This window comes from Opisthorchis viverrini (assembly GCF_000715545.1).
Source record: "Opisthorchis viverrini unplaced genomic scaffold opera_v5_16, whole genome shotgun sequence".
Taxonomy (NCBI): domain Eukaryota; kingdom Metazoa; phylum Platyhelminthes; class Trematoda; order Opisthorchiida; family Opisthorchiidae; genus Opisthorchis; species Opisthorchis viverrini.
The window spans coordinates 941,138-953,621 of NW_008751672.1; the positions used below are offsets into that span (position 1 = coordinate 941,138).

A 12,484-nucleotide genomic window follows, 5' to 3' on the forward strand; every position below is an offset into this window, starting at 1 on the left:
TTGTTGTTGTTGTTGTTGTTGTTGTTGTTGTTGTTGTTGTTGTTGTTGTTGTTGTTGTTGTTGTTGTTGTTGTTGTTGTTGTTGTTGTTGTTGTTGTTGTTGTTGTTGTTGTTGTTGTTGTTGTTGTTGTTGTTGTTGTTGTTGTTGTTGTTGTTGTTGTTGTTGTTGTTGTTGTTGTTGTTGTTGTTGTTGTTGTTGTTGTTGTTGTTGTTGTTGTTGTTGTTGTTGTTGTTGTTGTTGTTGTTGTTGTTGTTGTTGTTGTTGTTGTTGTTGTTGTTGTTGTTGTTGTTGTTGTTGTTGTTGTTGTTGTTGTTGTTGTTGTTGTTGTTGTTGTTGTTGTTGTTGTTGTTGTTGTTGTTGTTGTTGTTGTTGTTGTTGTTGTTGTTGTTGTTGTTGTTGTTGTTGTTGTTGTTGTTGTTGTTGTTGTTGTTGTTGTTGTTGTTGTTGTTGTTGTTGTTGTTGTTGTTGTTGTTGTTGTTGTTGTTGTTGTTGTTGTTGTTGTTGTTGTTGTTGTTGTTGTTGTTGTTGTTGTTGTTGTTGTTGTTGTTGTTGTTGTTGTTGTTGTTGTTGTTGTTGTTGTTGTTGTTGTTGTTGTTGTTGTTGTTGTTGTTGTTGTTGTTGTTGTTGTTGTTGTTGTTGTTGTTGTTGTTGTTGTTGTTGTTGTTGTTGTTGTTAGGTGCTCAAATTTGGTTGAAATTTGTCACTTCACTGCTGCTCAAAACGTAGGTGAAACGGGAAGCTACAACGTCAATCATGAATCGCACGTCATCGCAACGCGAAGAACACCGCGAAACGTGTTGTTGTTGTTGTTGTTGTTGTTGTTAGGTGCTCAAATTTGGTTGAAATTTTGACAGTCACTGCTGCTCAAAACGTAGGTGAAACGGGAAGCTACAACGTCAATCATGAATCGCACGTCATCGCAACGCGAAGAACAAACAACCGCGAAACAATGTTTTATTAGGAATCTTGTTTCACTCAGTCTTTTAGGTAAAACAGCGAGTGGCAAACTTTTGATCAAAATCAAGCACACAGAAGTCAGCAGAGAACAAAACTCCGGCAGTTGGGAGTAAACGCACCGGGACTAGTATGAATGAAATCCAGTAGATTATGCTTCAAGAAGGTAATTTAGCTAGACTGATTAGTGGTGGAAAAAGAACGCAGGGAATACAACTTCACTGTCTACAGTTTTGATCACCTTGAGTGGCCTTCATCAGGAAGGGAATGCACAGAATAACGAAAGGAAGGGGGAATTCGTTGTCACCTACGGGGATGAGGTTAACACTGGTTGGTCACGGTGAGACAGTCGAATCTGTGGAATAAAGCTGGGGTGAACTGGACACGGTATTGATTGATGTTCAGAATGCCTGACCACGCATAGGATATCGACCGACTTAATCTCCGGTCTACTTAAACCGACTGCGCATGGGTTGCTGAATCTTTCGCACAGTGATGACCCGCGTCCATTGACAGATGTTTACGGATGGATTGAGCCTGTGGCACCTTACCGGGCTGTATAGGAATCGGCTGAACTTTTTCCGGTTTGAGGCATAGCGAAGGGTTTGGGATTGGAAACCCTGGGTATATTTCGCCTTCTGAAACGCATATCTTCAGCTGCCTTCTCGTCTTTCCTACGCAGGCAGTATTAGAATTCCAAGAACAGATTACATACACAGTCTTTCTGAGCATATATAGTATGGAGTCTGTGGGATGTACTAGATTACCTCTAACGGTTTCAACTGCGACTGGCGTGCATGCTAAACGCGGATAGAACGAAGTTGCTTGTCAGTTTGTTTTTGATGGGGAGACGACCCTGTTGTTTGCCTTCCACCTTGTACGGCTGCTCGACCGCTTTCTCAATGAAACATACCAGACAGTTGTTCCGGCGTAGAACGTCCCTGATACTCTTAATGTCAGCTGTTCTAAAAACTTCATCGGGCTATACGTTGTTAGTTCTGTTCATGATAAAAAATTTACACTAGTTTGCCTGATACTCAAAAGATGGCCTGAAAAGTAATTCAGAAATCGTCCAGGATGAGTCTGTTTATGGTAAAGAGTCATATCAAGATTTGCTCTGTTGGCTTTAGCAAGACAGTCCACTTTCAAACTCGTGTGAATTTTACACCGCTACAAAAAAGTTTAGGAACTGCAACAGGTCACGTGAAGGGTCCGAAGGCTCGACGCTCACACTGTTGCAATTCAAGATGGCGCCAACAAATGCCTGGCTGATTTATCATCTGTTTCCCTAAGTGTGTGATCGTAACATTTGCCAGAGTTGGTCTGCCGCATCAGGAATTTGCAAAATGTCTGTCCAAATGCAATTCAAGTCGAGTTGTTTTCATAAAGTAAACTAGTCACAAAGTTGTCCAGGACCGGTTTCGTTCTTTTTTGTGGCTCATCGACTAGGCACTTAGGTTATATTATGCTCCTGTCGAAGGTCACCCACAGTGGTGGAAACGTTATGTTTACTACCCAACGATCCTTATTCCGTATCTTGTGGTTTTTCACCGGTCAGCAATCCAAGGGAACCCTTGCATATCTGTCTTTGTGGATGGTAGATCCACTCCATTGGGCTAGATCTATTCTAACCACCGGTCTAGCAAAAGCAGAACGAACATAGATCTGTTGGTAATTGATCAGGTGGCTGTTGATCTGTTCGCCGAGCTTGGCAACTGATTTGCAAACGTTTCGTCACCATTCGAGGAGACAACCAACAGCGCACTGAAGATGTCTCCTCGAATGGTGACGAAACGTGTGCAAATCAATTGCCAAGCTCGGCGAACAGATCAACAGCCACCTGATCAATTACCAACAGATCTATGTTCGTTCTGCTTTTGCTAGACCGGTGGTTAGAGAATGTATCATTGACTACTTCATTATATGTGCCGGTATTTAACGAAATAATCATCCGATAATTTTGGGTATGCTCACCCTAACCTTTCATCCTATATTCAAGCTCTGGTCAAGTGAAAATAGAGCACTAATGAGGAAGTTGTAGGAAAGGCCGTTTGCCTTTATGGGCATAAAGAATTTACAAGAAATTAAGCTTTGCAGTTCATCTAGTTATTTGGTTTTTGGATACCTAACCAACATCATATGAGACTTCTGCATAAGTACCTGTGAGCGAGTGCCACCAGAATTAGTCAGTATGCTTGATGTGGTGGCTGTCTGAAGACCAAACTTTCGCAGCTTGTTGAGCCGGACACAGTCAGGCAAGTGACAGTCACTTGAAGAACCACAAGGTCACACAGACAGTGTTGCTTTGACAGCCTACCACGAAACGGCGTATGAATACAGTGCTGTTCCAAACAAGATGAGTCACCGTGTGTTTCATTGTTGCGAGCTATGCGCAGCTGCCGTTTTCTGGCAGTGCTTTAATCGATTTGCTTATCGTCGCACCGTGTTGGCCCAAGGATGTGTATGATTATGGGCTTGTTCTTAGGACCTGTTCACTAGTCCGCCAGAGGGGACCAAAAGAAATGATCGCGTGGGTAGCGGATTTGGTAAAATCCACCCACCTTGGCTCTTGTTTGGAAATTGAGCTCGTGAGCGATTTTCCGCGTAAACCGATCAACATTGGCAGCTGACGGAGGCTGAAACCAGCTTACTGAGTTAAGCAATACGAAGCAGATCGAGGCGTTTCCAAGCCGAGTGGTTGTGGTTGACATCCCGTTATTCATCTAGAAGGAAGCCACCAAAAGTATCCAACCAAACATAATTCCTTGCGAGGGCTCGTCCATTCTGAGGGCGTGATTTTTGCTGAGCAATTGTTTCACTAAGGTACGGACAATTGTACTGAATCTTCACTAGCGGAGGCAGTTAGGAGACCTATCCTGCGAAATCTTTTCTACAAGTGGGTGGGGGAACATTTTTGGCCGGAAGGAACCTTAGGGTCTACTGAAACAAACATCAGAGTTCACTACAAACCACTTCTCAGCTGATATTCCTACCAGTTCCGCTATGGAGAAGCACTTAGGTGTTAGGTGTGTATGTATGCTGCAATTTCCGGGTCCCTCAGCTATTCTAAACAGAATCCTTTCCAGTATCACCGCAGAAAGTTCGAGAAAGACTTTTCGCCCTGAGTTCCCGGATGAGCGGGACTGAGTTAGATTATCACTGGAATAGGAAGTGTTTGCCCAGCTATCTACACCTTAACACCTTCGAATGTCTACTCATATACCGGAAAAACCGCTGCCTACTAACAGTGTCGTTGAGTTTATTACGAACAGTGATAATTTATCGATTAACCAATCATCATCAGTTGGAGGTAGAGTCGATAAGTTCTTGAAAGACCAGGAATAGCGTGTACTCACTATAACAGCAGAAACGAAAACTTCGGGCCTTCAAACTCAAATACATAAACAAAACAATATATCCATTCAATTCGTCGTAAAACGTTGTCACTTTATATCGTCGCTCCTTATAAGGACACACCCGTATTCTTCTTCTCCACCTGTTGGTCCGTTTTTTATTTTGAGCCCATCGTCCATCAAGAAAAAGGTTTACTCAATATTACTGTGACGGAAGTTGTCACACTTGTTTTACCAGTGGTTGCGTCAAACCACAAGCGCACCATCTCATTCTGTTCAAACCTCTATCCCTTGTCTTTGATTGATATGATAGTACATACTGATGACATAAACGATGAGTTTGTAGTTCATCTTAATTGTTCAGTGTTATAAGTTGGTAAACATGTCCATGCTACAACAAATGTGCTTCTTTGAAGAAGATATATCAAGTTCCTAGTCCATTGAGTAAACGAATCGGCGTATTCACTTGTGGTTAAGCCTCCGATCCACATACATTAGTTGGCCGTATCTGCTTCGAAGATGTGATTTTGCCGGCTTCTACCGCGTGTTCATCATGTGGTATGAGCAAACGGATACCGTTGGGTGCAAACACATCGGCCTGAAAGTAACATGGGCAAAGGTACCCACGGAGAAACGTCGAAGTCGAAACAATACGAGTTCGGGAGAATCTATCCGTACCACGACCCGTTGCTCTAGGGAGCAGAACAGTCTGAAAAAAAACACGAAACACATTAGGATTAAAGAATACAACGGACTAAGTTGTCAATGTTAATTACAACGCTGGGGGAATCCCATGTCGTTTACCGTTTGACTAACCGGAATGAACAGCTGATATGGCTACCATTCTTTTCGATATAAGTGTTGAATCTAACTTGACCTAATGTGAATTCCCCCATTCATTTGCTTACTCCGCCCTCCAGTTGTTTTGCTTATTCGTCCCCGCCACTCACCTTGCCGAAGAGGCCGTCCTTTCCGATACTTGTACATTGGCATGTGTGTCTGTGTGAGTGTACGCTGCTGACCTACTTACCCATGTGCGTTCATGTCCCGTTTGCTGAGCCTGCCTTGACTTGTTTTCTCATGGGTTCCGCGAGATCGCACGTCCAATGAGAAACACGAGACCGTCATCGGAAGGAAATACCGCAACCCACGCTGCTGAGCCATCGTTCCGCTCGCCGTTGGTTGGTGTGCGGACGTTTACACTATACTGTGCCGGTCAATGACAGACCTGTGAACTTGTTGACGCTACGAACGTGAACACTTGAGGTTTGTTGTACACCTTTGTTTACCCTTCTGTAAATAGTACCGTAGAATTACGAACCCAATTCTTCCTTTTGACATTCGAGATTGTCGAACCTACGCGTCACTCAAAGTTCCGTATCGGGAACCTCAACAGTGATTCAGTATCCCCAACCAAAATCTAGCTAAGTGAGGTGAGGGGCAAGATTGCCCAGGTGGTTAGAGCGCGAATTTACTGATCGGAAGGTCTGTGGTTCGAACCCCACCTCTGCCTCTCGACTTCTCCTGTCTAAGCTTGGACAACCCTGCAGTATCCCAGCCCTCGTGCAACCTTCGGGTGGCATGACAGGTAGACCCCGGAAGGGTGCTACAGCTGAGGAGGAAATTTTTGCACACTGCAATCCCATGACAATCTAACCGGCACAAACGTGGAACACTCAACTATTTCAACAACCCTCTGAAGCTGCCAGCTGCACAAATGTTTCGGCAGCCTTTTTAACCACGAATCATGCATAGGAATTAGCAGTGGTGCAGACGAAATACTCGTTGTTTACTCACAATTGTCTCTCATGCACGAAACTCTTAATTGCTTCATTTGCATAAACTTGTTCAACAAATATGCTACGTGATTTGAAGAACTGGTCTGGATTTGAGTCCACTTCCACCAACCAAGGCTTTTTGAGGGTGTCGTTTTCAGTTCATAGAATGAAAGGTTCATTTGCTCGAAGCGGTGGCACGATGTCAAAACCGTTTTCTATCCGGTTGATCCTGGAAATAAAACTGGTCACTACAGTTCACAAAGAAGTGAACTCTGCAGCCTATACCTTCAAGGAATTAATGTTTCTGATTGGTCGCGACAGTGGTTCATGTATCGGTCTTCTATTATGGACTTTGACCGAAACTTCGATGTATAGTTCGCATGTATTTCAAAGTACTACGTAATTCCGTCTTTCGTGAGACTGAAGAAATGTCAAATTCTCTCGGCAGTACAGGAAATGAATTTAATTTGAATACTAAAGTCTTAAAAGATTTACTCTCCAATTCGTCGCAGTTCTTGTTCAGCCAAATGAAACACCGTTTTCGTCAAGGGAGAGGTCATTCGGTTCCGGAGAGAACAGGATTACGGCTTTTCACGCGCAGTACTGAACTGCTACGAACATTTTGTAACAGCCTGACGCTTCTTCACCATCGGTGTATTTTTCCGTGGACCAACCTTCCCTGTCTGTAGCATTCCTCCAGTAAAATTCATTTGACGAGGGTGTTTGTTGTCACTTTTGACTGCCTTACCGAAAATAGTGTATTGCGCAGTAATAATGCACGCGGTGCAAAAAGTGTTTTCTTCGATCGTTTGTGGGTTGTTTTGGCTGGGCCAGTTTGCAGGACACAGAAGAAATTCACGCAGGCGTCCTTTGGCACAGCTCTCCTACGGTTTGACCTGGATCTTTTGGTCCAAAGTTCACCAAGTCATTATTCTGTGGGCGTGGAATTTGACAGGGAGGGTGTAAATTCCACAGCCTGAGTGTGGACACTGTAGTTCAGTAAACACGGAGACTGTTTTCGAGAAATACACTCATTGCAGATCAATTTGGTTATCACGAGAGGCTCAACTGAATCTCTCGTATGTGATATTCTACAACTGAATGTGCTGCACACAGGCCGCCTCATGATTCAGTTGGCACGATATGCGAAATATCCCATTATATTTCCATAGAGAAAACTAATCACAAGGTTGCTGAAAACTCTTGGACAGCCCACGACCTGTTTCGCCCTTCTTGGGGTCTATCAGGTAGGCGCGCACATTCAGTTGCAGAATATCATAAACGAGAGATTCAGTTGAGTCTCTTGTGAAAACTAAATTGATTTGCAAATGAGTGTATTTCTCGAAAACAATCCGAAGTCCAAAGTAGAACATAAGGTTGACGGAAACTGGGGAATTGCGCCTACCTGACCAGCCCTAAGATGGGCGAAACCGGTCGTGGGCTGTCGAAGAGTTTTCAGCAACCTTGTGAGTAGTTTCCTATATGGAGGCTGTTTGTCCACATTCAAGATAAAACATGAGCAACAGCTGTTGGGATTCGACTGTCCTTGTCGCTGCGGTTCTGATCCCATTCTGTAAGTCTATTATGACAACTGTCTTCCCATAGAGTCCTAATAGAGTAACTTTCCCTCTGAAAAGTAGCAATTTTAGGCAAATCTTTTCATTTTACACCCTAGATTTTTCGATTGTAAGGTGGTAAATGGTATGTATGATAGGTAGACTTCTTTATTCTGCATTTCCTCCCATGAAAACTGAAAGACAGAATCGACTCAAAGGTAGCAGAGCCATCCGAATCCAAGCACCCACTCCTAATACTCGCTTTCATAGGTGAATGGATTTATGGCAGTCGACAGTGGTTCCTCCGCAAATTAGAGTCCACACTCCTGGTGGCTTCTAAATTGCTATCCCACTTCTCAAGTCTCCAGGACTGAGGGATATGCGCAAATTAACGTTTTTTTAAACCTTTTCTATAGTTCTGATCAAGTCAAATTGGTGTGTGTTGTCACCTACTGGCAGCGCACTTTTCGGTCCAAAGAACACTTATAGTTGAGTACGGTGAATCAGAGTTTCACTGTGGCCAATCCGGGCATGCAGTCAATTAAGACAGTACTTGGAATCGATTATCCGAATGTACATAACCAGTCCTAAGCCGTCAGGCCACATCATCTCACAAGTGTTGGAGCTTTTAGCATCCGGCTTCCCACTCCCCTAATGTGTTCACAAAAGAAATTCGTGAGACTCTGTCATTGAACCGGACTGAAGTTACTCACCTCCAGTCTGATCCTAAAGCACACCAAATCTTAGCTCCCGCTTAGCTGAGACATTCAACTACGGCGGATGACCTTTGACCTGTCTGTCATGCCGGTCGCTTTACCATGTCTGCCTCGGTGTAATCGATAAAATTTTAACGCTTTTGTCTGTGGCAACAGGTGATAGCTCGTTCAAAATCAACGTATGCCTAGCGTTTTCTTTCAAAATTACGAATGAGAATCAGTGTCTGGGTGCTGTTTCTTGTTCTTGAAGCAACAGACGAAAAGTGACACGGTCGACAGAAGGCTTGGGTGTAATGTGAAAAAAACTGGATGTTCGCGGGACAACTAACACAGTGTGCCAGGTAAAACAACAAACGGTTCAAATGCGTGGTGATTGGTGTTTTCAGGGTTGATCGTCCACTTTTAGTGTACAGAAGTTATCCGAATTCAATGATTTTGTTTCAAACATGAACCCCATTTGACCCTTCCAGAACCTTCAAGGGAAGTGTGCGGAACATGTTAGAAACTGCTGTGCCGGGGGAATTCGATGGTCATCATACTACTGAACAAGTGTGTGCGCTAAAGTAGCATCAGTTCTTCAAATGTTTTCACACCTTGAGACAATTTACCTGGAGGTTTCTCCTAATGAGGCTCAGAGGGAGTTTCTAGGTACTCAGGTTGTGAATGAAACTTTCTGGTACATTGGCTTTGCAACACGAGGGAAGGATACACCTCTTCGGCGTCTAGTCCTAATATTTTCTCCAAGTGTATCGTTCCTCGCCCTGAAAAGCCCAGTGAAAAGGAGTAAAATTTACTCAGAAGTCCCTTACATGGTATACCTAGTGGATTAAGGGCGAATTACTTGGGAGTGGGTGTTAAGTCTTCTGGTCATAAATCTCTACTCGTCAAAACACTGTTGCTGAGGTATTGGGTGTGAGGGAGGCAAACCAAAAGGCCACAAAAGTTTATTGCAAGCTTTTACAGAATATCGGTCAAAGTGGACTTGCTGTGCCTCATTTCTGAAGGCTACTGAAGTTTACTTACGGCGCATATGGCAGACAGTACTTGTTTTGGGTAATGCGTTGATTAGATTCTGACATTCAATGATGACGCAATTCATTGTTTTCATTCTGCCTTCGGTGATGGGAAGAGCTATCGAAAAACAATCCGTAGGTGACCCGAAACACAGTCCAATAACCTAGTTTGTACGCAATAACAATTGTATTTAGGGGATGTTCCGAACTAGGGGGGTTTAGAATTTGACCACGACTTAGAATTCAATGGCCAAACGTGTTAATTGATTCAAGACTGCTGGCTGTTTGTAGCGCTGGAGTCCGCAGATGAAAGTTTTGAGCGTGATGACTGCGGTTGGGATTTTGCTGCGGCGTTTGAATTGCTCGTTACGTCAAAGTGACCAAAATCAGAGTGCTAATACAAAGCGCTAATAGGATCTACCTCTGCTGATCAGTCTTACTTCGTTTCCGGTTCGTTGATTTCGCTTTCCACTTGACTTCTAAGAAAGCAACCGAAGGCTGTTCCCACACCTATTGGTCAATAGAGCTCGCAGTTGTGGTAACACCAGTTGTTATGATGAACTTACGTGCTTTGGGCCTCAAGAGCGCAGCAGTACCTCAGTCCCATCGGCTCAGTTTTGCAGCGTGAGATGACTGTATGGGCTAGTTTAGATAGCACAGAAAATACACTCTGGGATTCCAAAAACCATGTTACGGAGCATCAGTTTACGTGCATCTGGTTCAGTTTACACCCGAAATTTATTTCGCAGTGCGTGAAACAACAAGCAGTTTTTGTACATTTTAAACTGCATTTCATCTGTATCCATCTTGTTGTGCAAAATTTCACAATAGGAGTTTTATTGTGCGTCAACTACTGTAAAAATGCTTTTAGGATAACCTACAGAATTTTTATTTTAGGATAAAACAGACTTGACTTGATTAAACAGAGTTGACAACTAAATTCAAAAGGCACTAGTCACAAGGTTGCTGAAAATTCTTCGACTGCTGTATCTTCGTAATGCCTGGAAACATCACAGACGATAGATTCAGCTGGGTTCCAGATGAGTCTCTCGCAAACCCAAATTAGTTTGCAAATGAGTGTATTTCGTCAAATTCGGAGAGATTCTGGAGTTCGAAATTCAAAGTTAGGGAAAGGTCGACTTCCGTGCCCTAGTGCCAGCGTTTCACCTTGTTGTGGCCCTCAGTGACCTCCATATTCAGAAGACAGACATTTTAACAAAGGAATTCGAGATATACGCATTTTCCGGTAGCTAACTAGATGCATTTTTCTTGCAGTTATTTAGTTTGTTTTGTTTCCTGTTTACCTGTGACGCAAATAACGGATTAGGTCTCGCTAAACACCGTCAGCTTGTTGTTGTTGCCCTCCGAAATTCGTGTTTTGGTGATTACGCATGCATTTGTTCACTACTGCGTGTTCCGCAAGCCCTTCACCCAACTTGAGCGCCTTTCGGATTTGTCTGTCTGTGTGCAAGATTTCGATCGAAAGTGAACCGATCGATAAACGACTTCTGATTAAAGGTCAATAGCTTTAAAAGAATCAAATTCTTTATTCGACACTCAGCTATTTAACATGTCAACTTCACATAGCCCGAGTATTAACCAGGCACACTATTTTTAATATTATTTTAAGTGATTGTTTGCCGGTAGAAATGAAAGGAACAGAATATCACATGAAGTACATACTTGTAGGTATTGATTTGGCTCTTCAGACTTGAGCGTTTTATCGCTTTGGATAGGAAGTGGGTATGTTTGCAAAGCGTGAAGAGTAGAGTGTAAATTCCTCAAGATTTCACATGTACTGGATTTAGGTGTCGCTTATTGTTGAATAATTAATTATTTAGGTACCTTGAAATTTCGCGCAGTCCCTCAGTGGTATATAACGGAGATACAGATGATCTGCATTGCATAGACCCCTGCTGGAAGAACAGTGTTCGCAGAACTGACGGGGGACATCAATCCATCATCTCTTGTTCCAGTACTGGTTGCGTAGTATAACTTTTCTTCTATATTACTTGCCTCCAAGTTTTGTCAGATATGCTCAGATTCATATACATGTGCAGCCACTTCACTAGCACAAGTCCACCCACAAGTTTCGCTTACAGCCGTGAACGTTGCAGAATTATGAAGGCTGTTTTGAACGTCACTGGGATGATCAAGGCCGCTAATTGGTTGCGCGGTTTGACGCAGAGCTGCTTACGTGACCGAGACACGCATTACTGAAACTAAGAAAGTTTGGGCTGGAGTGGAGGAAACAAAACCATAACGGTGTTTTTGTTATGCACTACTCATAAGGTTGCTGAAAATTCCTCGACCATAACGGGTTATTTATACATTTACATTTATTGCACTGTTGTGAAATGTATTAATTTCCCGCCAAAGTTACCTGAGCCGCCCGTCTGTGTAACCACAAAACGGTATCGAATTCAGCGACCAGAGCTAGTCAAAGAAAGAAGAAAGAAAGCGTTCAGCTGTAGCACCCTTCCGGTGCCTAGCTGCCATGCCACCCGAAGGAAGCACGAGGACTGGGATACTGCCAGGTTGCCCAAGCCTAGACAGGGAAAGTCGTGAGGCGGAAGTCGGATTCGAACCACGGACCTTCCGATCAGTAAATTCGCGCTCTAACCACTTGGGCCATCTCGCCCCCAGAACTAGTCAAAAGAATCGAAGAGCTGATTGAACCTCAGAAGAGCCGAAGCTCAGCTTCTTGTACAGTTCTATCCGGACGCAATAACGTCCAGTGATGTAGGATGTTTTCCATACAGGAACATGCTGTAGGTCTGGGGTGGTATGCACGGAAAACGCATGCGTCGGAAGTGGATTCTCGAGGGGAAATTCTGGCAATCATATTTGACAGTCCGCCTGACATTTAGTCAAGTGAAATCCCTCAGACAATGAGGTGAATCAAACTGCCACCCCAGTTTGTTTCGGGGTCTTAGCGCACGTGCGGAAAAAAGCACAGCTTTGCGAACGGGTCACTGTAGCAGCCCTAGAAGTAGCATAAAGCCTTTGGAAAAAATAACCCAAGCACGAAACACTACAGACGGGCGCACAAAAATGACTTAGGAGTCTAGGCTTTCAGATTGTACTGGAAGTATTTGTCAGTGAGCTCCATAA

At 43.6% G+C, this 12,484-nt stretch overlaps 1 protein-coding gene across 1 annotated transcript; it reads left to right on the forward strand.

The window, feature by feature from the left end:
* Window positions 1-7,413: 7,413 nt before the first annotated feature.
* T265_01473 (hypothetical protein) lies at window positions 7,414-11,938 on the forward strand (the record flags this gene model as incomplete). The annotated part of the gene is made up of 2 exons (XM_009165514.1): window positions 7,414-7,461; window positions 11,663-11,938. The coding sequence occupies 2 exons, from the start codon at window positions 7,414-7,416 to the stop codon at window positions 11,936-11,938; spliced, it is 324 nt and encodes a 107-aa protein (XP_009163778.1).
* Between the last annotated feature and the right edge of the window lie 546 nt (window positions 11,939-12,484).